This window comes from Calliopsis andreniformis, chromosome 11 (genome assembly GCF_051401765.1).
Source record: "Calliopsis andreniformis isolate RMS-2024a chromosome 11, iyCalAndr_principal, whole genome shotgun sequence".
Taxonomy (NCBI): Eukaryota; Metazoa; Arthropoda; class Insecta; order Hymenoptera; family Andrenidae; genus Calliopsis; species Calliopsis andreniformis.
In genome coordinates this window covers 20,221,120-20,247,174 of record NC_135072.1, presented here as the reverse complement: position 1 = coordinate 20,247,174, position 26,055 = coordinate 20,221,120, and the positions used below count along the sequence as shown (strand labels likewise).

The window sequence follows — 26,055 nt, the reverse complement described above, 5'->3', positions numbered from 1 at the left end:
GTTCATACCACTCTTCAAGATCCGATGCGCGAAATAACTAACAGTCTTTGGTATTTAAGCTTTTCGTTTCACATATATCACCTGCTATAAATTTCACCTGCTATAAATTCCCCATTAAATATCGTATTCACTTTAAGTGCAATGTGCTTCACCCATGCATGTCTGACATGTAAAAGCACTATACTTCTCTTATTATTATTATTATTATTATTATTATTATTATTATTATTATTATTATTATTATTATTATTATTATTATTATTATTATTATTATTATTATTATTATGGTTGTTAGTATGATTATGGTGAATATTATGATCATCATTAAGGTTATTATGGTTTAATGATTACTCAAATTATTGTGGCTATTATAGTGATGATTATGATTATTTCCATGATTATTCGTTTTATTATTACGATTGTTATGATTATAATGGTTATTTCAGTTACTACTATGATTATTATGATTGTTAAGATTATTATTATGATTATTGTGATTATTATAGTTAGCATAAGTATTACTACGATTATTATGGTTATTATTATTGTTATTATGATTATTGTGGTTATTATGACGATTACTATGATTATTATGCTTGTTGGTATGATTATTATGAACATCATTCGGATTATTATATCTAAAATGGGATATACAATTTCTGTCGATGCTTTCCGAAGTAAAAATGTCGGCTGCATCGCGTGGCTGGGTCAGATTTTCTCCTAGGCCCTTAGTTTTTTAAGCAAATTGAACATTATCTGCCAAGATTGGTGCATTTCGGGTGTCCTTTTGCATTTGTTCTTTGTTTAAACATTTTTAAATGTTTACAGCCCAGTAACAATGCATGTCATTTTGTTTGGGAATGTTCACTGAATAATCTGACACAAAAATCAACTGAATAACTATTACCGTTTAAACACAATAATTGTTCAAAGTTTAAGAATTGCGTTTATCTTCAAATCCTGTTTTTTCGAAAACTGAGGGTGATGGACCAATTCCGTTTCCGGATTCGTATTTCGGACAGGGTAATCTACGAGGATCACACAGTGGATATTGAAAGGTAAAACTCGTGTTGGACAGTATAATTCATGAAATTCCTGCAATATGTATTGAAAAAGTTGTTATGTCTGTTAAGGAAGATGGGTGATATATATGGGTGATATAGTGGAGGATAAATTGTTCATCCAGTTCCTGATCCTCAATTCAATACGTTTCCTAATTATAATAAGATAATTGAAGGGGGCAGTAATCAAAATTTTATATTATTTATACGAGGAAATGCCATATCTGGTGCACCAATTATTAAAGAGATTAATCAATTTCCTAATCCTCCAATTATAAACGGTGTAACTATAAAAAAGATTATAATGAAAGCATGGGATGTTACAACAGAATTATAAATTTGATCATTTTTATTTCATGTACCAGGATTTCCTAATTCAAATCGAATAATTAATCTTAACGATGATCCAATTATTCCTGATCATATAGCGAATATAAAATATAATATTCCAATGTTTTTATGATTAGTTAAGTATATTCATTTTTTAATTCATAAAAAAATTAAGTTTTATATAAGTATTTTATATATTGAATTTAGAAGATTAATAGTTTCAATTAACTTAAAATCTCATTGAGAGTATTATGGCTGATTAAGAGGAATAAATTGTAAATTTATTAATGAAATGAAAATTTCTAATACTAAATATATAGGGAGAGAATAGATATTAAATTTAAATATTAAATTGTCATTATAAGTATTTTAATTTAGAAAATACAATTATTATAATAAATAAAGAGTTAAATTGATAATAAAATAAATGAATATTTATTTCTATAATTTAATGAAAAATATTAAATTGCAAATATAAAAATAAAAAAATTAATTTTTTAGAAATTAAGTGTCAAAATAAATATATATAATTCTAAGAATAATTATTGTGATATTTGATGATATTAGAATTCATATATATAAACGTTTATATTTTAAAAATGTATTAGAATAATTTTTATTAAATAAATTATTATTAACGAAATTTAAATAATTTCAGGTTATAGTAAGTCTTGAAATTGCAATAATAATAGAAAGTACATAGTTGAAACGTTTGAGTTTAATTAATAAATTTTTTAAAGTTATTCATTTTATAAATAATACCCTTATGGGAGGGACAAATATATATGTTAAAGAATAAAAAAATATAAGTTTGGAATTAGTTCTATAAATTATGTATATATGTGTTTATTGTTCCCCTTGAGGTCACAATTTTCTCCCTCTTCTCATACCCTAGCCTCCTCTCTCTCACATTCTACATCTTATACCTATTTATGATCTACGTCTTACGACGGAAGTTTGGGAAGTGTTAATCGCCGATTTTAATGAAACTTTATACAATTATTCTATGGTCCTACCTAAGAATCTTGCCGTAGAAAGAAGCTGCCCATACGCACTTTTAAGGGAGAAGCTACCTCTTTAATTCAAGTCGTCCTTCTCCTTTCGGTGCTTATAGTTCGCAACGTAAAAGCGCTATAGAAAAACGTTTCATACAAAAGTTTTGCTGCTTTTCATGTCCTATAAAATGGCTTTAAAAAAATTTTGAAAAAACGCATTGTTTTTAAAGATTCAATTTCCCCTCCTCCCTATTTTCTAACAAAAAATGTTTTTATTTCAGATAAATAAAGAGCTTTTTGTTGTGAATTCTGCATTGTATAGCGATATACAATTATTCCATTTCTTGTATACAAAAGCGCTGCATCATTTCTGCGTAGCATAATCTTCGTTCTTATTGGTACGGTGAATGGAAGTAAATATTCAATTATTATATTTTTTATTCTGATTTTTGCGTGCTGTTGTTATCGTTATTCGTTAAAAGCCCTTCACTTATCTGAAATAAAAACATTTTTTGTCAGAAAAAGGGGGGGGGCGGGATATTGCATTTTTATAAACAATGCGTTCTTTCAAAATTTTTTTAAAGCCATTTTATAGGTCCTGAAAAACAGTAAAACTTTTGTATAGAGCATTTTTTTATAGCGCTTACACTTTGCGAGCTATAAGCACCGAAAGGAAAGGGGCAATTTGGTTTTAAGGGGTAGTTTCTCCCTTAAAAGTGCGTATGGGCAGCTACTTTGTATGGCAAAATTCTTAGGTAGGACCATAGAATAATTGTATAAAGTTTTATTAAAATCGGCGATTAACACTTCCCAAACTTCCGTCGTAAGACATAAATCATAAATCGGTGTAAGATGTAGAATGGCAGAGAGAGGAGGCTCGGGTAAGAGAAGAGGGAGAAAATTGTAACCTCAAGAGGAACAACAAACACATATATACATAATTCGTAGAACTAATTCCAAACTTATATTTTTTTATTCTTTATTAACATATATATTTATCCCTCCCATAAGGGTATTTTTTAAAAAATGAATAACTTTAAAAAATTTATTAATTAAATTCAAACGTTTCAACTATGTACTTTCTATTATTATTGCAATTTCAAGACTTACTATAACCTGAAATTATTTAAATTTCATTAATAATAATTTATTTAATAAAAATTATTCTAATACATTTTTAAAATACAAACGTTTATATATGAATTCTAATATCATCAAATATCATAATAATTATTCTTAGAATTATATATATTTATTTTAGTATTTAATTTCTAAAAAATTAATTTTTTTACTTTTATATTTGCAATTTAATATTTTTCATTAAATTATAGAAATAAATATTCATTTATTTCATTATCAATTTAACTCTTTATTTATTATAATAATTATATTTACTAAATTAAAATGCTTATAATGTCAATTTAATATTTAAACTTAATATCTATTCTCTCTCTATGTATTTAGTATTAGAAATTTTGATTTCATTAATAAATTTACAATTTATTCCTTTTAATCAACCATAATACTTTCAATGAGATTTTAAGTTAATTGAAACTATTAATCTTCAAAATTAAATATATAAAATAACTACATAAATCTTAATTTTTTTATGAACTAAGAAATGGATATACTCTACTAATCATAAAAACATTGGAATATTATATTTTATATTCGCTATATGATCAGGAATAATTGGATCATCCATAAGATTTATTATTCGCTTAGAATTAAGAAATCCTGGTACATGAATTAAAAATGATCAAATTTATAATTCTGTTGTAACATCCCATGCTTTCATTATAATTTTTTTTATAGTTATACCATTTATAATTGGAGGATTTGGAAATTGATTAATCTCTTTAATAATTGGAGCACCAGATATGGCATTTCCTCGTATAAATAATATAAGATTTTGATTACTACCCCCTTCAATTATCTTATTATTATTAAGAAACTTATTCAATTCAGGATCAGGAACTGGATGAACAATTAATCTCCACTGTCATCATTTATACAGGGTGTCCCACATAAGGTAACGGAGCCGAAAAGGGGAGATTCCTGGTGTGATTCTAAACAACCTTTTCCTTTACAGAAACGTTCTCTCAAGCTTTGTTCACGAGTTATTAACGAAAAACATCGATCAATCAGAAAACGCGGATAGCGAGCGATCGGCCGTTCAGTGACAGCGCACAAGCTACGCGTAGTGTTCCTACTCGCTGTGCTCGAATCTTGTACAAGAAACTCAAGGTCTCTATGTTATTGCCCAATTTCTCTTAAACTATTAGATGGGAAATTATGAAAAAAATCACGGACACGTCAGCTATTCCGACACATATTTTGGAATTTTTTCAAATTTTTAAATTAATTGTCTAAGTTGTAAAAAATAAAAAACGAGGAAGAAGAATATAAAAATGCCGATTTATTAAAGTAATGCTAGGCTGAACTTTACTTTGGGGAAACAAAAATTAATGGTTTTTTTTACATATTTTAATAATACTGGACGAGCGGAATCCAAAAATGCAAGTTTTAAGTTTAGGAATCCAGCGGTTGAAAAGTTATGCGTATTTAGAGGTGAGCATTTTTAAACTATTCACTAGCTATTTCGTCGCCATATTGGCTTGTACAGGCAGCTTAGCCAATGAGCGGAGCCGTTGGATATGAGCAATTGCGCCACTGATATTATAATAGCGACCATTTAGGCAGGATAAATCAAACTTCGATGTTCAAAGTTTTACGAGTGTTTCTTTGATTTTGTGTATTTTCGATTTTAATATAGTATTTCTTGTAGAATAGTAGTTTAGTATAGTATTTTAACATTTATAGTGTTGTAGTTTTTATAATATTTTAGAATTATTTATAGTATTTTATGATTTATATTAGTTTTTATTTAGTATAGTAAATGAGTATAGCATTTTATTAACGTATTTTAAATATCTTATATATAGTATTCTAACGTTTCATTCATATATTTATAGTATTTTAACGATTCACTCATTTTATTTATAGCATTTTAACGTTTATATTAGCTTTTATTTAGTACATTCAAGTAGTATAGCATTAATTTTATTTGATTGTTATGTATTATTAACTTTTGCCTACTTTCCGTGTTTTTTTTTTCTTTATTAGCTGTAGTATACTTTATATTTCTATTTTCTTGCAATTATTTATTTTTTTTCTTTTGTAATAATGAGTGTTGGTAAATGGAATTTATCGAATGTTGTAATATGGGATAACGATTTAAAATAAAAAGAAATTTAATTGTAACACAACGCACGGAAGAAGTCTGTACGATATCAGATCCCACATGAATATATTCAAAAGTAAATAAAAAACCATAGAAACAAGACAGAACACTTTCTGTATCCTTCGATACTTTCGATACTTGTTTTTGTTCCTTGATTATATAATCTAACAGGCCCCCTCAAAAACAAGTCGGTGCTGTTCATATTAATTGTACATTAATAAGTCTAATAAGTGTACTACGAGTATTACCGTACAGACTGTCTACCTTGTGTTTTATTTTGACTCTAATTCTGGGAACAAAATACAAATGGTCCAACATTCGTTGCAAGGGAATGGGGAAACCCAGAAAAACCCATCCAGACCATACAAACTATATACAAAATAATAATAATTTTTATGCTTATATTAATCTTATTATTCTAATCCCATTTTTGCTCTAAATTCCAAATATTGGTTTGCTGGCAACAGCTTCGTTAAAGCATCTGCTAGTTGATCACCTGTAGGAATATATTCAAGTTTTATTACATTCTTTTCAACTTGTTCTCTTGAAAAGTGGTATTTTATGTCTATATGTTTTGAACGTTTATGGCTACTTGGATTACTCGCAATATTAATGCAACCCATATTGTCTTCGTAAATTATTATTGCATCAAAGACATTTATATTAATACTGATTGCCAAGGATTTTAACCATAATGCCTCTCTCACAGCTTCAAAAAGAGCCATGTACTCTGCTTCTGTGGGCGAGACAGCCACTGATGTTTGCCTTTTCGTATTCCAGCAGATTGTACATTGTTCATATAACTTAAATAAATATCCCGTTGTGCTCTTACGATCTGTATTTTCATTACCTCCCCAATCAGAATCGACATATCCACTAAATAGATTTTTATAATCAGTTCTAACGTATGTTAATTTAATATCAGCAGACCCTTTAAGATACCTCAGAACCCTTTTAAGGTTTTGCCACAGTTCTCTGTTATTTTTACTTGAATATCAACTTAAAATATTTACCGCTATACTTAAATCGGGTCTCGTATAAATCATTATATACATCAAGCATCCAATTAAATTACGACAAGGTGCATTATATTCTTCTTCTGAATTCAAAGCTATATGATCTAATACACTTGGAAGAGGTGTACTTACAGGTTTGCAATCTAACATATTAAATTTCATAAGAACAGTCTTAATATATGCACTTTGATCCAATGTTACTTGTCCATTAGTTCTTTCCACTTTTATTCCAAGAAATAACTTAATTTCATTTAAATCTGTCATGCAAAATCTATTTTTCAAATAATTTTTGAAATTTTGCATTGTCTCAGATTCAGCAGTCATAATCACTAGATCATCCACATATAGTACCACATATATATTCTTTAATATATTCTTTCTATCTAATATATAAGTACAACGATCCGCTGATGAATTTCGGAAACCTTTCTCTAGAAGAGCTTTTTCGAACATCTCAAACCAGCATCTGGCTGATTGCTTGAGACCATACAAAGCTTTATTCAATTTACACACTTGATTGTTACTATCACATTTAACACCTTCAGGAATTCGCATATAAATTTCTTCCCTTAAAATACCATTTAAAAATGCCGTCTTAACATCCATTTGATGCACTAGCAAATTATGCTGATTAGCAAAAGCCATAAGAAATCTAAAGCTTAACATTCTAGCTACAGGTGCAAATGTGTCATTATAATCTTCTAAATATTTCTGACTGAAACCACGGGCCACTAATCGAGCTTTGTATTTTAACGGATTTCCGAATTCATCATTTTTGATCGTGAATACCCATTTACAATCAACAATGTTCTTATTCTTTGGCTTTGATACCAAATTCCAAGTTTTATTTATTACTAACGAGTTTATTTCATCGGCAATAGCTTGTTCCCACTTAGCTCTGTCATCTCTAGTTTTAATTTCGTCAAATGAGTTGGGTATTTTGCAAATTATCGATTGAGCGCATAAAAGATAATCATCGTTACCATTAAATTCATTATATGACATAGGAGACCGTCGCTTAATCCTATCACTCCTTCTAGGTTCTATACTATCTTTTAATTCTACCACTTGATTATTTCCTGGTCCCGATACTCCTGTTACATCTGTTTCAGTTACAGATTTACTTTTCTCTTGATCTACCATTACTTTAATTCTCGGCTCTATCATATCTGATTTATTGTTATCAGATTTTTTTCTTTTTAACACATCTGATTTTTGATTATCAGATTTATTTACTTCACACTGTATATCTACTGATTTGAGCACTTCACGAGATGCATCAGTTTCACATAAACCACGTTTTAAACCTATTTCCTTTATTACCGGCCGAGATTCTAAGTAATTAATTTCATCAACTATTACATCTCTTACTATCTCCAATTTCCCATTTTCTACGTTCCACACTTTGTATCCATTTGGTGTAAACCCTACCAATATACATTTATAAGACTTTTCGTCAAATTTCGATTTCCTAATTTTATCATGCACATACACTGTGGAACCAAACACTTTTAAATACTTCAATTTGGGCCTTTTATTATGCCACAATTCAAATGGGGTTTTATTAACATTAAGAGCTTTCGATGGGGTTAAATTAATTAAATATGTAGCAGTTATAACTGTTTCTCCCCAGAACTCTTTTCCTAAACCTGCACCGTTTATCATCGCACGTGCTTTTTCAGTTATAGTTCTATTCATGCGTTCTGCAACACCATTTAACTGAGGAGTTCGCGGAACCGTTAAGTGATAGCTTATACCCTTTTGTATACAATAATTTTTCATCTCATTAGATAAATATTCCTTGCCATTACCACAGTATAAATTGACAATCTTTAAATTAAAACGTGCTTCACTTTTAGCAACGTAATCCTTAAAGATTGTAAAAACATCTGATTTATTTTCAAGTAAATACGTCACACAATAATACGTAAATTCATCTACGAAAGTTATAAAATACTTTTTATCATTAGTTGTAGAAGGAGTGATCGGTCCACAAACGTCTGTGTGAACAATAAACAATGGCTGCCTAATGTGACTTTTATCTTTTGCCTTTTCAAATAGCAATTGTGCTTGTTTTCCTTTAATACAAGCTTCACATATATTATCGTCTGGAATTACTTTTTCAAGATACGTCACATCTTCCACCACCTGCTTATTCTTCAACTGTAAAAATTTTGCCTTTCCTATATGCCCTAAGCGCCTATGCCATAATTCATAATTATTAACTATCTTATTAGAAATATAAGAATTAAGTGAATTTACTCCTTTTTCGATGACATCAAAATCTATAGATATTAAATTATTTGAAGGCTTACCAATCATCATCATTTTACCGTTTTTGATTATTTCGACGCCCCTCTCATTGAAAGTTATACTCATTCCTTTTTGCTGCAACTTTCTAACGGATAGAAAGTTGTACGGCACGTCCGGGCAGTACAATACGTCCTCCAAAACGCCTTCAATTCCCGTATTGGTAGTCACAGGTATCTGTCCCTACTTCGATGCAGTTATATATTCTCCATTCTTCGCTATCGAAATCCTGATGGGTGGATCAAGTATGGTCATATTTGGAAATACATTATCTTCTTTGACTATATGATCCGATGCTCCAGAATCCAGGATAAATGTTAATTTTCTGGTTTTCATGACCTGGTAGTCTCCGGTCATAAAGGCATATCCCGACACGTTGTTGCTTGTAACAGCTTGCGTCGTCTGAATTGTATGTATATTTTGATTTTTGTTTCTTTGTTCTGCTCTATATTGGTGCCTCTTTTTATAGTAATAACACTCTTTAATCTTGTGTCCTGTTCTTCCACACTGATGACATTTTCCGGTAAAAGATTGTCTATTCGGCTTGAATGTATTTCCTCTTCTAATGTTACCTCTTCTATTACTTCCTCTTTTAAAGCGTGTACTTCCAAAATTATGTGGTCTTTGATTTTTCACTTCAGCTCGGAGTATTTTCGCGTTGGTATCCAACTTTTCACTCTTAATTTTCGTCTCATCATCCAACAGTCTCTTTTTAACTGTGTCAAGTGTAATTCTCGCTTCTGTCATCATCGTCTCAATGACAGTTGACACCGTATCATATACTTCGGGCAAACTAGATATCAAAATTGAAATAATTTCGTTTTCCCGAAATGATCTTTCAACGAACTGTCACTTTTCATTTTCAATCTTAATAGCTTTTTCCTAATGGATAATTCCGTAGCCGTACTTTGACTCTCATACACTGAATCTAAACTTAATATAATTGATTTTGCTGTACTTCCCGGAGTGTCATACTTCAAATGCGTATCAGAACAATATTGCACAACAGTGCATTTGGCAATGCGTTCCGCCTTCGACCATACTGCGGTGACAGGAACCGGTGGTTGCTCGTCAAGAACTTTTAATACATCGAGCTCATATAATAAATTACGAACTCTATGCTTCCACGCGTTGTATTTCGTACCACTGAATTGCTGAATGTTTCTCCTGTCTTTGGACATCTCCATCGTCACGCAGTTTAAAGTATTTTACACTTAGTTGATTAAAAAAAAACTAAACTCATTAACACGCGATACACTTAATTATTATAGAATGAATTCTGGGCCCATAACCTGTTGTAATATGGGATAACGATTTAAAATAAAGAGAAATTTAATTGTAACACAACGCACGGAAGAAGTCTGTATGATATCAGATCCCACATGAATATATTCAAAAGTAAATAAAAAACCATAGAAACAAGACAGAACACTTTCTGTATCCTTCGATACTTTCGATACTTGTTTTTGTTCCTTGATTATATAATCTAACATCGAATTTACCAAATTCAAAAGAAAGTGCTATCGCCTGGGCTCAAGAGCATGGATTGTTAAGAACAGATAAAGATTGTTCTGTCCATCGAAAGCCGATGAAATTATATAAGTCATCGCAACACGGTGCTGGTCGGTTTCTCTGTTCGGTTGGAAGGTCCAGATGCAAACAATTTGCAGCCACAGTTGATTCCTTTTTTGAGGATGTCTGTTTGCCTTTTGATAAGGCGATAAAGTTAGAATTATTTTTCGTGATTTCATCAAATTAACGATTAAAAAATTTAGAAGATTCTTAAAAACGTTTTTTTGTTTTTGTAATGCTCGTTTTAGATTGATGTATTGTTTCACGCGAGATTTTTCGTGCGAAGATACTGCCCACGAATTGTGCGACTTCACAGAAGAAGATAGTACCAATTTATCATCTGCCACTATTTCTGCATGGTATCAATATTGCCGAGAAATGGTTGTAGATTATTTATCAAAAATTCAAGCAGGAATGCCTAAATTGGGAGGCATTTCCGAATCTGGATCTCGTATCATTGTTCAGGTATCTTATATAACTGTTCTATAGTACTTTTTCCATTTCTTTTCTTAGTTTTTATTCTGTAGTGACACATTGTTAATTTTATATTATTTCATTTATAAAAGATTGACGAAACCAAATTTGGAAAAAGAAAATACAATCGTGGCAGAAGAGTGGAAGGCCACTGGGTATTAGGTATAGTCGATACCAAAACGAATGATTGTCGAATGATAGTCGTTGAAAATCGAGAAGCATCGACTTTAATCGACATCATCGATAGACATGTAATTGCCGACAGTGAAATACACACGGACAGTTTTAAAAGTTACGCGGGACTTACTGCCCGTGGATATATCCATAAAACAGTAAATCATAGTATTGAATTTGTAGGTAAGGGTTAAACTAAACTTCGTGTTGAGGACCAAAATTTTTGGTAATTATTTAGAATAAGGGTCTCCTTAACAATTTCTTTGAAACTTTTTTATATCATGTATCTTGATACGTGGATTAATTTTTCTAAATGAAGTATTTGTCGCTCTCTTTTCGTTTTCGAGATATAAATTTGTATATGCTCGAAAATTATGGTTGCAGGCCGAGGGTAGGTAGCAAAAAGGGGATACTTACAGGTCATGGTTGCTTCAACCAATATACGAAAAAGAAATAGGTGAATACCAAACGGATCACTGCTGATACAGCTGTCAAACACAAGATGATGCGCAACCCACTCTCCTTTACTGTAAGAAATGGAAAGATCAAAGGCAAAAATTAACGCACAATCTAGAAATCAATATCCAATGAGAGCCTAATGAGATAATTGATACAATTATCCCAGACTAAAATAAATGGAACGCTTTCCAAAGTTTCTGTCCAGAAGTACTGAATAAAAGACAGGCCGATGAAAGAGTAATACAAAAGACTGAAAGAGAGAACACTACAATATGATAATCTATTGTACTGTAAGAATAAGATACATGCCATCTATGGGTAACAAATTAAAAGTAAAACCCTCAGGAAGATAAATATAATATAATTTAACAGAAGCGAACGCAAACCTGAAACAGGAAAGAAATATTAACCTAATTAAAATATAGATAATAATTTACATTTAATTAAAAATAGAGAGATTATGAAACAATAAACGTGATATATTGTATTACAACAATATTAGTACAATAAGAGTCCTTACTAGTGAATGTAATCTAAAGAGGTGCGAAGAGTTTTGGAAGCAATGCAACTAAATTAACTAAAATATAAATAATAGTAAACCGTGAAATTAAATAATAACGTACCAAGAAATGCATAAACTTTGAAGACGCTATCAAAGCTAAAAATCGTAAATAACGAATCTAGTAAATCATTATAACAGAATCCAAACAAATGACAGATCGACTAGATTGATAACCTAACACCGCACAACCCAGTCTTCAGTTTCAGACGCTGGACAACCAAATTGGACAATTGGGGCCGCAGAAATCGACTTCAGATGCAAAAAATTCAGAATGAATTTGCAGTTTTTCGATCCTAGGATTGGGTCAGATGCAGTGGACAGCAAAAGAATGGTTATATTTACGTTCCGGACACCCTAGGCTTCCGTTAGAGGCGCTGCTCAACCAGATCGGACAATTAGGGCCGCTGAAATCGACATGAGAATCATAAGATTGAGAATAAATAAGCAGTTTTTCCATTATATGGCAGGTTTTGACGCAATAAAAGGCAAAGTAATATTTATATTTACGTTCCGCACAACCCAGGCTGCAGTTTGAGCCGCTGCTCAGCCATATCGGACAAGTAGGGCCGCTGAAATTGACTCCAGAAGCACAAAATTCGGAATGAATTTGAAGTTTTTCGAACATAGGATAGGTTCAGATGCAATGGAAAGCAAAATAATGTGTATATTTACGTTCCGCACAACCTAGGCTTCAGTTAGAGACGCTACTCAACCAGATCGGACAATTAGGGCCGCAGAAATCGATTTGAGAAGCATAAAATTGAGAACAAGGAAGCAGTTTTTCGATCTTATGATAGATACCGATACAGCGGATGGCAGAATAATGATTGTATTTAGTGTAATAGTAATTTAGTAATAATTTTAATTCCATAAACTTCAAAAATTTATATGCTCATACACTAAAATATAAAGATTTAACAAAAAATTAACCATGATAAAAAATTTTTATTCTTATTTTTCATCTATAATAATTATCTTTTTATCGCTATTTTCTCTAATATTAAACAATATATTTTTCATTTGACTAATTATAGAAATTACTAACTTAATTTTTTTATCATTATTAGCTATTTCAAAAAATATGAAAATTAGAGTTCTTTATTTTTTTATTTCATTTATTAGAAGATCTCTAATTTTAACGGGAATTTTATTTAATAATTTTAATGTATACTCAGCAATCCTAATAATAATGGGAACTTCATTAAAATTCGGGATTATTCCATTTAATGCTTGATTTAATTTTATATTTAAATCAATTAATTTCATAAATGCATTTTTATTAATAACATTCATAAAATTAATTCCTTTTATTCTTTTGTTACGTTCCGAACAGGAAATTTTTCGGATTTTTGACTTTCGGCCATTACGTCGGCCGGGGTGTGTCACGACAATGCTTTGTCATTATGGAATTTCCTAGTCTGGCACATTCTGGCCTTTGACGTTCAAAATTCTAAATTATAATTGTTGTGATTGTATTATACGCTCTCCTTGGAATCGTCGTCGAAAGTCGGCGACGCGAGTGTATGTGAATGTGTGAGAGTTGTGAGGATGTATGTCTGCGTGTGTGTGTTCTTCTGAAGCCTCGAGAAGGTGAGCATGAACACCTTAGCCGTAACAACTATCGTTACATTACGATGTTTGGAGTTGCGGGTTCTCATGCGCTTGAATGAGTGTGCACCGAGAGTGTGGTCAACACCTTCTGTCGCAAGTCAAGCATCTTGTTGTCCGTGATGCCTGTTGGAGCTAATTGCAAATTGTTCATAGGGTTCCAATGCACCTGTATCTTGCATGAATTGGGACGGTTGCGAGTAATCGCGGAAAACTTTGTAATGTGACGGCGTGTCAAGAATTTGGAATGAGAACCTTTCGCGTTTGGTTTTGGAATTCGCACAAAAACTGTATACAGCGCGCGACACGACGCGACGCGCGAGCGACGATACCACGCGACGAAAACGCCGAGCGTTTCCCGCGAAAGTGTGAAAAACTTGTGTAAATTATTACAACAAGTTTAATAATTATTGACCGTCGTTAATTGTAAGGAGTAATAGAGGATGTTGTTCATGTGTAGCATTGCGCAAAATATTGAGCAACCTGTGAATTGTGAAGAAAACCGGAAATAGAGCGCACGCGATATATCGAAATGCGAGTTGACAAATCGCGCGACGGCTCCCGCACGCTGCCTCACCTGATTCGTCAGGACCTCTCACGGATACGGCAGAAGATCACTGTATTGGTGATCCTCGAAGGATCCTGCCTATCCTGATTTCCGTGATCGATCACTCTTCGTCGACAAGTCGCGAGGTGCGTGACGGGAGACCGTGGGTTTAATTATATTGTATTTCTTTCTTTCCCTCTATCTTTTTTGTTCTTTTCTCAATTATTAATTGTTTCGAGCGTAGATTCACGGGAGTGAATGGACTCAATCGCCCACGTAAAATTCGGCAATTCGTTCAGAAAACCATAGTTCGATATAAAATTTAATTCTCTAACCATTCCGCGTGTGCTCTCTTTTTCTTTACAGTATTATCATCATTCATAGCTACATTGTATCGTACTGCATCTTACAACCGAACTCGCACACCTTAAGGACTTGATTTGGCTTATTATTGGATTTGTTATCTGGAAAAGGATTGATTACGTTGATTTCTTCAACTGCGTGAGTCTTTTGAATATTGTCTGATTTTGATTTGTATATATATATAATTGTCTGGAATTGTTTCATATTCTTTGTGTATTGATTATATATTGATTTCTCATTGTTGTACATGAATTATCGCCTTTTGTTTCGCCACGTGGTTTGAGGGACATCGATATCGCCAGTCGATATCGTGGATTTACCTTGGTGTCCTTACGGCCACCTTGGCGCGGGATAGTCCACGTGCACAGCACAGTTTAATATCTCGGTTGCGATCACATATGTGAATATTTTCTTTTCTTTCTTTTATACGATGCGTGCATTTATTAACGTCATATAATTGTAATTAATATCTTATTATATTATATAACACTTATTATAATTATTTTACGGTTGTGTGCTCATTCACCGTGGTGCATTTCAATTCTTTCCTCTTCAATTTTCTTTGTTTATGCATACGATTATCTGTTGTTAATCTTGTTGTTAATTCAACAACAACTTGTTCAATCTCAGAGACTATAATATATTTATTTTTTTTTTTCTTTTGTCTTCATATATACTTTGTGCTGATTACTTCACCTTTCCAAATGCAGTATTAGCATAAGCCTCCACCTCTCGGGAAAATCGATCACGCATAGCGGGGCCCGTATGGGACTAGATGGTTTCCTAACCCATTTACCTTTATCCTCCTTGGATATTTCATTAATAGAAGTTTAGATATACTCGCGCATCGTGGCCGAGCTTCCTTTTCACAGCCGCTCTGTTATCGCGACCACACTACCATTTCGCACTGTCCCGGCACATTTAATTTACAGACAGAGTAGTGGCTCGGACTAGACGTTAGAACGCATAGAAGTATATTTTTCTCTATAAAAATACCTCCCATGACTAACCTGTGGGATGATTGTTTATGTGACGGACGGAGTTACGAATTGTGTTCGTAAGAGAAGCGATATGAACGAACGGAGTTACGGACTGCGCCCGTAACACTTTTAATAAATTCAGTCCCTATAAAAGAATTATTAATTATAATTACTCTAAATTTAATTGTATCACCGCTATTAATATTAAATAAAAATTCTTTAATACTAATAATATCATTTTCTTCAATTTATCAAACTTCATTAATAATAACATTAATATATTTAAATTTTTATATTTTTATTCTTTACTTCCTCATATATTCAGTATTATCATATAATATAATCTATTTAATCATAGATATAAAATTAGAAAATAAAATAGAAATAATAATCTTTAACAATAAATCAAAACTTACATTTTTTTAATTATTACTAACATATATACTTATTCCACCAATAGGAGTATTTTCTTTAAAATGATTAGGGTTAGAGAACTTAGTAATTAAACTTAATGGTTTTAATCTTATCCTATCTATCATTATTGTAATATCAAGACTATTAATAATTTGAAATTATTTAAATTTTATTAATAATAATTTATTCAATAAAAATTACTCAAATATATTCTTAAAATACAAATATATAGATATGTGAATTTTATTTATTATAAATATTATAGTAATTATATTTAGAATCATATACATTTACTTTAAAATCTAATTTCTAAAAAATTATATTTTATTTTTAAATTTGCAATTTAATATTTTGATTAAACTATACAAATTATATTAATAGTATTAGAAAATTTTATTTTCATAAATAAATTTACAATTTATTCCTTTTATCAGACATAATACTCTAATACTTTATTTAAAGATTTGAAGTTAATTTTAAACTATTAATCTTCAAAATTAAAAATATAAATTTAATTTTATAAATCTTAATTTCTTCGTGAATAAAAAAATGATTATACTCCACTAATCATACAAATATTGGCATATTATATTTTATATTCGCTATATGATCAGGAATAATTGGTTCATCAATAAGATTTATTATTCGATTAGAATTAAGAAGACAGGGGCATGAATTAAAAATGATCAGATTTATAATTCAATTGTAACGTCTCATGCTTTTGTTACAATTTCATTTTATGGTTATACCATTCATAATTGGAGGTTTTGGGAACTGATTAGTTCCCTTAATGATTGGAGCTCCAGATATGGCATTTCCACGAACAAACAATATAAGATTTTGATTACTACCTCCTTCAATTTTTTTATTATTAATAAGAAATTATTTAAATTCAGGATCAGGCACAGGATGAACAATTTACCCTCCATTATCATCATTTATATACCACCCATCATTATCTACCGATCTAACAATTTTTTCCCTTCATATCGCCGGAGTATCATCAATCATAGGGACTATTAATTTTTTAGTGACAATTTTCAATATAATAAATTATTCGTTACAATATGATCAAATACCTTTATTCCCATGATCAGTTGTAATTACAGCAATTTTACTTTTACTATCACTACCTGTTCTTGCTGGAGCAATTAGAATACTTTTATCAGATCGAAATTTAAATTCTTCTTTTTTTGACCCTATAGGAGGGGGTGACCCAATTTTATACCAACACTTATTTTGATTCTTTGGACATCCAGAAGTTTATATTCTAATTCTTCCAGGATTTGGACTAGTCTCACATATTATTTTAAACGAAAGAGGTAAAAAAGAAACATTTGGAAACATAGGAATAGTATACGCAATACTAGGAATTGGTTTTCTAGGATTTATTGTATGAGCACATCACATATTTACTGTTGGAATAGATGTAGATACTCGCGCTTATTTCACATCAGCAACTATAACTATTGCCATTCCCACTGGCATTAAAGTTTTTAGATGACGAGCAACATTCCATGGATCAAAAGTTTACGCAAATCCAACAACTTTATGATCTATGGGATTTATTTTTTTGTTTACAATAGGAGGATTAACAGGAATTATATTATCAAATTCATCTATTGATATTTTACTTCATGATACATACTATGTTGTAGGACATTTTCATTATGTACTTTCAATAGGAGCAGTATTTAGAATTATTGCAAGATTAATTCACTGATATCCTTTAATTACTGGATTAACACTAAACAAAAAATTTCTTAAAATTCAATTTTATTTTATATTTATTGGAGTAAATATAACATTCTTCCCTCAACATTTTTTAGGATTAATAGAAATACCACGACGATATTCAGATTACCCTGACGCATATTACTGTTGAAATTTTCTACCTTCACTAGGATCATTAATTTCAATTAATAGAATAATAATATTTATTTTTATTATATTAGAAAGATTTATAGTAAAACGATTAATTTTATTTAAATATTTTCAAAATTCACTTGAATGATTACAAAATTATCCCCCATTTGAACACTCATTTAATGAAACTCCTTTGATTTTTAAAAAAGAAAATAAAAAAAAGAAAATTTAATTTTAAGCTTTTAAAATTTATAAATTAAAAATTAAATTTAATATGGCTGATCAGTGCGATGAATTTAAGCTTCATATATAAAGATATATTTCTTTTATTAAAAATTGCTACATGAAATATATTTTCACTTCAAGATCCTAACTATCCTTTTGCTGATAATTTAGTTGTATTTTCTAATATTACTATATATAATATTATCAATAATTATTTCGAAAACATTATTTATAATAATAAATATCATTTTAAGAAAATTTAGAAATCGATTTTTATTAGAAAATAATTTAATTGAAATTATTTGAACTATTTTTCCAATAATTGTATTAATAATTATTGCATTTCCATCATTAAAAACTCTTTATTTTGTTGATGAAATATGGACATTCTCATATTTTACAATTGAAGCTATTGGTCATCAATGATATTGAAGATATGAATATCCAGAATTTTATTTAAATTATGATTCTTTTATAATCAATGATTATGCAAATTTAAGATTATTTCGACTATCAGATGTAGATAATCGAATTATTATTCCATTTAAAACCCTAATTCGTTTAATTACAACATCTGTTGATGTAATTCACTCATGAACAATTCCATCCTTAGGAATAAAAATAGATGCAACTCCAGGACGACTTAATCAAATAATATTATTTACATACCGACCAGGATTATTTTTTGGCCAATGTTCAGAAATTTGTGGAACAAATCATAGATTTATACCTATCGTAGTAGAATCAACATCAATAAATGATTTTGGAAATTGATTACTTAGAATAATAACTTTATAAAATCCTAAGATAAAAAATTAGTTAAAAATATAACATTAAATTGTCAATTTAAAATTATTAATTCTTTAATATTTTTTATTTATATTTTATTTAACAATAATGATTTAATCATTAGATGTCTGAAATGAAAGAATTGGTCTCTTAAACCATATTATAGTATAAACTCGATATACTTCTAATGGCCAATGTTTAAATATTTTTTTATACCACAGATAAAACAAAAATTATGATCAATTCTTCTATTTTTCACATTAAGAATTATTTACATTATAATCATTAATCTTCAGTATTTATTTATTAATTTTTCTCCATATGAAAATAAAAAGAAAATATTAATAAATGAGAATAAAAATTTATGAAAGTGAATATGATAAACCTATTATCAATTTTCGACCCATCTACATATATTATACTTATAATAAATTGAATTAGTTTATTACTACCATTAATAATGATCCCAATAATATATTGATTTATTCCCTCTCGTTTAAATATATTATGAATTAAGCTTATAATAATAATTTACAATGAATTTAAATTACTAATTAGTTACAAATATATATTTAATATAATTATTTTCTTAAGAATACTAATAATAATTATACTTTATAATTTAATAGGATTAATACCATATATTTTCACTCCTACAAGTCACTTATCAATTAATTTACCATTGACAATATCAATATGATTAACATATATATTTTACGGTTGAACTATAAATTGAGAAAAAATATTAATTCATTTAGTACCACTAAATACACTTTTAATATTATCTATTATCCTCAATCTTCAATAATATATCCTCAACTCTCAGCTTTCAATACTCAATCCTCAATCTTGAAATCTCAATCTACAAACAACAATTCTCAACCTACAGTCCTGAATCCTCAACACTCAATCCTCAATCCTCAATCTTCAATCCTCAATCTTCAATCCTCAATCCAGAACACTCAATCCTCAATCCTCAGTCCTCAATCCTCAATCCTCAATCATCAATCCGCAATCTTCAAACCTCAATCCTCAATCCTCAAGCCTCAATCCTCAACCCTCAGTAATCAACCCTCAATCCTTAATCCTCAATCCTCAATCATCAATTCTCAATCCTCAATCTTCAATCCTCAATCCCCAATCCACAATCCTCAATTATCAATCCTAAATCCTCAAACTTCAACCTCAGTCCTCAATCTTGAAACATGAATAAACAATTCTCAATCTCCAATCCTCAAACCTCAATCGTCAATCCTCAAACCTCAACTTTCAATCCTCAACCCTTAATCCTCAATCCTCAAACCTCATTTCATCTTAACTTAATGGTCATTTCTACGTTCCGGGCAACCTAGGCTTCACCCTAGGGCGTTGCTCCGCTACGTCGAAGAGCTACGGCCTTAGAAGACAACGCCTGAAGCGTAGAATACAATAAAAATACAACAGTTTTTCCATCGTATAACAGGAATAATTGCAACCAGTGTGAAGGTAATGGTCATTTCTACGTTCCCGGCAACCTAGGTTTCGCTCTAGGGCGTTGTACCACCAGATCGAATAGTTAGGGCCTTAGGAGTCAACGCCCGAAGCATAAAGTACAAAATAAATAGAACAGTATTTCCATTGTATAAAACGGATAATTGCAACCAGTTTGAAAGTGATGGTCATTTCTACGTTCCGGGCAACCTAGGCTTCACTCTAGGGCGTTGCTCCACCAGATCGAACAGTTAGGGCCTTAGTAGTCAACGCCAGAAGCATAAAATACGATAAAGATGCAACAGTTTTTCCATCGTATAACAGGAATAATTGCAACCAGTGTGAAAGTACTGGTCATTTCTACGTTCCAGGTAACCTAGGCTTCACTCTAGGGTGTTGCTCCACCAGACCGAATAATTAGGACCTAAGAAGTCAACGCCAGATCCATAAAATACAATAAAAATAGAACAGTTTTTCCTTTGTATAAAGCATATAATTGCAATCAGTGTGAAAGTTATGGTCATTTCTACGATCCGGGCAAACTAGGCTTCACTCTAGTGCGTTGTGCCACCAGATCGAATAGTTAGTGCCTAAGAAATCAACGCCATAAGTATGAAATAGGATATAAGTACAACAGTTTTTCCATCGTATAAAACGAATAATTGCAACCATTGTGAAAGTACTGGTCATTTCTACGTTCCAGGTAACCTAGGCTTCACTCTAGGGCGTTTCTACACCGGACCGAATAGTTAGGACCTAAGAAGTCAACGCCAGAAGCATAAAATACAATAAAAATAGAACAGTTTTTCCATTGTATAAAGCGTACAATTGCAACCAGTGTGAAAGTTATGGTCATTTCTACGTACCGTGCAACCTAGGCTCCACTCTAGGGCGTTGGTCCACCAGACCGAATAGTTAGGACCTAAGAAGTCAACGCCAGAAGCATAAAATACAATATAAATGCAACAGTTTTTCCATCGTATAAAGCGAATAATTGCAACCAGTGTGAAAGTAATGGTCATTTCTACGCTCCGGGCAACATACCCTTCACTCTTGGACGTTGCCCCACGAGATCGAATGGCTAGGAACTTAGAAGACAACGCCTGCAACATAAAATACAATAAAAATACAACAGTTTCTCCATCGTATAGCATGAATAATTGCAACCAGTGTGAAAGTAGTGGTCATTTCTACGTTCCGGTTAACCTTGGCTTCACTCTAGGGCTTTGATCCACCAGATCGAATAGTTAGGGCCTAAGAAGTCAACGCCAGAAGCATAAAATACTATAAAAATACAATAGTCCTTCTCTCGAATAACAGGAATAATTGCAACCAGTGTGAAGGTAATGGTCATTTCTACCATCCGCACAACCTAGGCTTCACTCTAGGGCGTTGCTCGACCAGATCGAATCGCTAGGGCCTTAGAAGTCAACGCCCGAAACATAAAATACAATAAAAATGCAACAGTTTTTCCATCGTATAAAGCGAATAATTGTAACCAGTGTGAAAGTAATGGTCATTTCTACGTTCCGGGCAACCTAGACTTCAGTCTAGGGCGTTGCTCCACCAGACCCAATAGTTAGGGACTTACAATTCAACGCCAGAAGCATAAAATACAATAAAAATTCAACAGTTTTTCCATCGCATAAAAAGAGTAATTGCAACCATTGTGAAAGTAATGGTCATTTCTACGCTTCGGGCAACATACGCTTCACTATTGGTCGTTGCCCCACGAGATCGAATAGCTACGACCTTAGAAGTCAGCACCTGAAACATGAAATACAATAAAAATGCAATAGTTTCTCCATCGCATAGCATGAATAATTGCAACAAGTGTGAAAGTAATGATCATTTCTACGTTGCGGGCAACCTAGGCTTGACTCTAGGGCGTTGCTCCACCAAATCGAATAGCAAGGGCCTTAGAAGTCAACGCCCGAAGCATAAAATACAATAAAAATACATCAGCTTTACCATCGTATAATTGGAATAATTGCACCAGTATGAAAGATATGGTCATTTCTACTTTCCGGGCAACCTAGGCTTCACCCTAGGGCGTTGCTCCAACAGATTGAGCAGTTAGGGCCTTAGAAGTCAACGCCCGAAGCATAAAATACAATAAAATACAACAGTTTTTCCATCGTATAACAGGAATAATTGCAACCAGTGTGAAAGTAATGGTCATTTCTACGTTCCGGGCAACCTAGGCTTCACCCTAGGGTGTTGTCCCACCAGATCGAATAGTTAGGGCCTAGGAAGTCAACGCCAGAAGCATAAAATACAGTATAAAAATAACAGTTTTTCCATCGTATAAAACGTATAATTGCAACCAGTGTGAAAGTTATGGACATTTCTTCATTACGAGCAACCTAGGCTTCACTCTAGGGCGTTGCTCCACCAGATCGAACAGTTAGGGCCTTAGTAGTCAACGCCAGAACTATAAAATACGATAAAGATGCAACAGTTTTTCCATCGTATAAAACGGATAATTGCAACCAGTGTGAAAGTAATGGACATTTCTACGTTCCGGGCAACCTAGGCTTCACCCTAGGGCGTTGTTCCACCAGATGGAATACTTAGGGCCTTAGATGTCAACGCCAGAAGCATAAAATACAATAAAGATGCAACAGTTTTTCCATCGTATAAAACGAATAATTGCAACCAGTGTGAAAGTTATGGACATTTCTACATTCCGAGCGACCTAGGTTTCACTCTAGGGCGTTGCTCCACCAGATCGAATAGCTAGGGACTTAGAAATCAACGCCAGAAAAATAAAATATAATATAAGTACAACAGTTTTTCCATCGTATAAAATGAATAATTGCAAACATTGTGAAAGTAATGGTCATTTCTACGTTCCGGGCAACCTAGGCGTCACACTAGGGCGTTGCTCCACCACATCTAATAGCTACGGCCTTAGAAGTCAGCGCCAGAAGCATAAAATACAATATAAATACAACAGCATTTCCATCGTATAAAATGAGTAATTGCAAACACTGTGAAAGTAATGGTCATTTCTATGATCCGGGCAAACTAGGCTTCACTCTAGTGCGTTGTGCCACCAGATCGAATACTTAGGGCCTTAGAAGTCAACGCCTGAAGCACAAAATACAATAAAAATACAACAGTCATTCCATCGTATAAAACGAATAATTGCAACCAGTATGAGCGTTATGGTCATTTCTACGTTCCGGGCAACCTAGGCTTCAGCCTAGGGCGTTGCTCCACCAGATCGAATTGTTAGGGCCTTAGAAGTCAACGCCCGAAGCATAAAATGCAATAAAAATAAAAGAATTTTTCCATCGTATAACAGGAATAATTGCAACGAGTGTGAAGGTACTGGTCATCTCTACGTTCCGGACAACCTAGGCTTCACCCTAGGGCGTTGTTCCACCAGATAGAATAGTTAGGGCCTTAGAAGTCAGCGCCAGAAGCATAAAATACAATATAAATACAACAGCATTTCCATCGTATAAAATGAGTAATTGCAAACACTGTGAAAGTAATGGTCATTTCTATGATCCGGGCAAACTAGGCTTCACTCTAGTGCGTTGTGCCACCAGATCGAATACTTAGGGCCTTAGAAGTCAACGCCTGAAGCACAAAATACAATAAAAATACAACAGTCATTCCATCGTATAAAACGAATAATTGCAACCAGTGTGAAAGTTATGGTCATTTCTACATTCCGGGCAAACTAGACTTCACTCTAGTGCGTTGTGCCACCAGATCGAATAGCTAGGGCCTAAGAAGTCAACGCCACAAGCATAAAATACTATAAAAATACAATAGTCCTTCTATCGTATAACACGAATAATTGCAACCAGTGTGAAGTTAATGGTCATTTCTACGTTCCGCGCAACCTAGGCTTCACTCTAGGGCGTTGCTCCACCAGATCGAATAGCTAGGGCCTTAAAAGTCAAAGCCCGAACCATAAAATGCAAAAAAAATACAACAGTGTTTCCATCATATAACAGGAATAATTGCAACCAGTTTGAAAGTGATGGCCAATTCTACGTTCCGGGCAACCTAGGCTTCACTCTATTGCGTTGCTCCACCAGATCGAATAGTTAGTGCCTTAGAAGTCAACGCCCGAAGCATAAAATTCAATAAAAATACAACAGTTTTTCCATCATATAACAGGAATAATTGCAACCAGTGTGAAAGTACTGGTCATTTCTACGTTCCAGGTAACCTAGGCTTCACTCTAGGGTGTTGCTCCACCAGACCGAATAGTTAGGATCTAAGAAGTCAACGCCAGAACCATAAAATACAATAAAAATAGAACAGTTTTTCCTCTGTATAAAGCGTATAATTGCAACCAGTGTGAAAGTTATGGTCATTTCTACGATCCGGGCAAACTAGGCTTCACTCTAGGGCATTGCTCCACCAGATGGAACAGCTAGGGCCTTAGAAGTCAACGCCCGAAACATAAAATACAATAAAAATACAACAGTTTTTCCATCCTATAACGGGAATAATTGCAACAGCTGTGTAAGTGACGGTCATTTCTACGTTCCGGGGAACCTAGGCTTCACTCTAGGGCGTTGTACCACCAGATCCAGTAGTTAGGGCCTTAGTAGTCAACGCCCGAAGCATAAAATACAATAAAAATACAACAGTTTTTCCATCGTATAACAGGAATAATTGCAACCAGTGTGAAAGTACTGGTCATTTCTACGTTCCAGGTAACCTAGGCTTCACTCTAGGGTGTTGCTCCACCAGACCGAATAATTAGGACCTAAGAAGTCAACGCCAGATCCATAAAATACAATAAAAATAGAACAGTTTTTCCTTTGTATAAAGCATATAATTGCAATCAGTGTGAAAGTTATGGTCATTTCTTCGATCCGGGCAAACTAGGCTTCACTCTAGTGCGTTGTGCCACCAGATCGAATAGTTAGTGCCTAAGAAATCAACGCCATAAGTATGAAATAGGATATAAGTACAACAGTTTTTCCATCGTATAGAACGAATAATTGCAACCATTGTGAAAGTACTGGTCATTTCTACGTTCCAGGTAACCTAGGCTTCACTCTAGGGCGTTTCTACACCGGACCGAATAGTTAGGACCTAAGAAGTCAACGCCAGAAGCATAAAATACAATAAAAATAGAACAGTTTTTCCATTGTATAAAGCGTACAATTGCAACCAGTGTGAAAGTTATGGTCATTTCTACGTACCGTGCAACCTAGGCTCCACTCTAGGGCGTTGGTCCACCAGACCGAATAGTTAGGACCTAAGAAGTCAACGCCAGAAGCATAAAATACAATATAAATGCAACAGTTTTTCCATCGTATAAAGCGAATAATTGCAACCAGTGTGAAAGTAATGGTCATTTCTACGCTCCGGGCAACATACCCTTCACTCTTGGACGTTGCCCCACGAGATCGAATGGCTAGGAACTTAGAAGACAACGCCTGCAAAATAAAATACAATAAAAATACAACAGTTTCTCCATCGTATAGCATGAATAATTGCAACCAGTGTGAAAGTAGTGGTCATTTCTACGTTCCGGTTAACCTTGGCTTCACTCTAGGGCTTTGATCCACCAGATCGAATAGTTAGGGCCTAAGAAGTCAACGCCATAAGCATAAAA

General features: G+C 32.6%; 1 protein-coding gene across 1 annotated transcript; it reads left to right on the top strand.

Moving 5' to 3' along the window:
- Positions 1–9,571: 9,571 nt before the first annotated feature.
- LOC143185364 (uncharacterized) lies at positions 9,572–11,370 on the top strand. Its single transcript, XM_076388293.1, has 4 exons — positions 9,572–9,617; positions 10,471–10,681; positions 10,777–10,993; positions 11,095–11,370. The coding sequence occupies exons 1-4, from the start codon at positions 9,572–9,574 to the stop codon at positions 11,368–11,370; spliced, it is 750 nt and encodes a 249-aa protein (XP_076244408.1).
- Positions 11,371–26,055: the final 14,685 nt, after the last annotated feature.

Excerpts from the sequence above, each read along its gene's own strand:
- LOC143185364 (XM_076388293.1), top strand. The coding sequence starts at position 9,572 with ATGTGGTCTTTGATTTTTCACTTCAGCTCGGAGTATTTTCGCGTTG. Across the intron at positions 10,682-10,776 it reads CCTTTTGATAAGGCGATAAA|ATTGATGTATTGTTTCACGC; the intron begins GTTAGAATTATT and ends TGCTCGTTTTAG. Across the intron at positions 10,994-11,094 it reads GATCTCGTATCATTGTTCAG|ATTGACGAAACCAAATTTGG; the intron begins GTATCTTATATA and ends CATTTATAAAAG.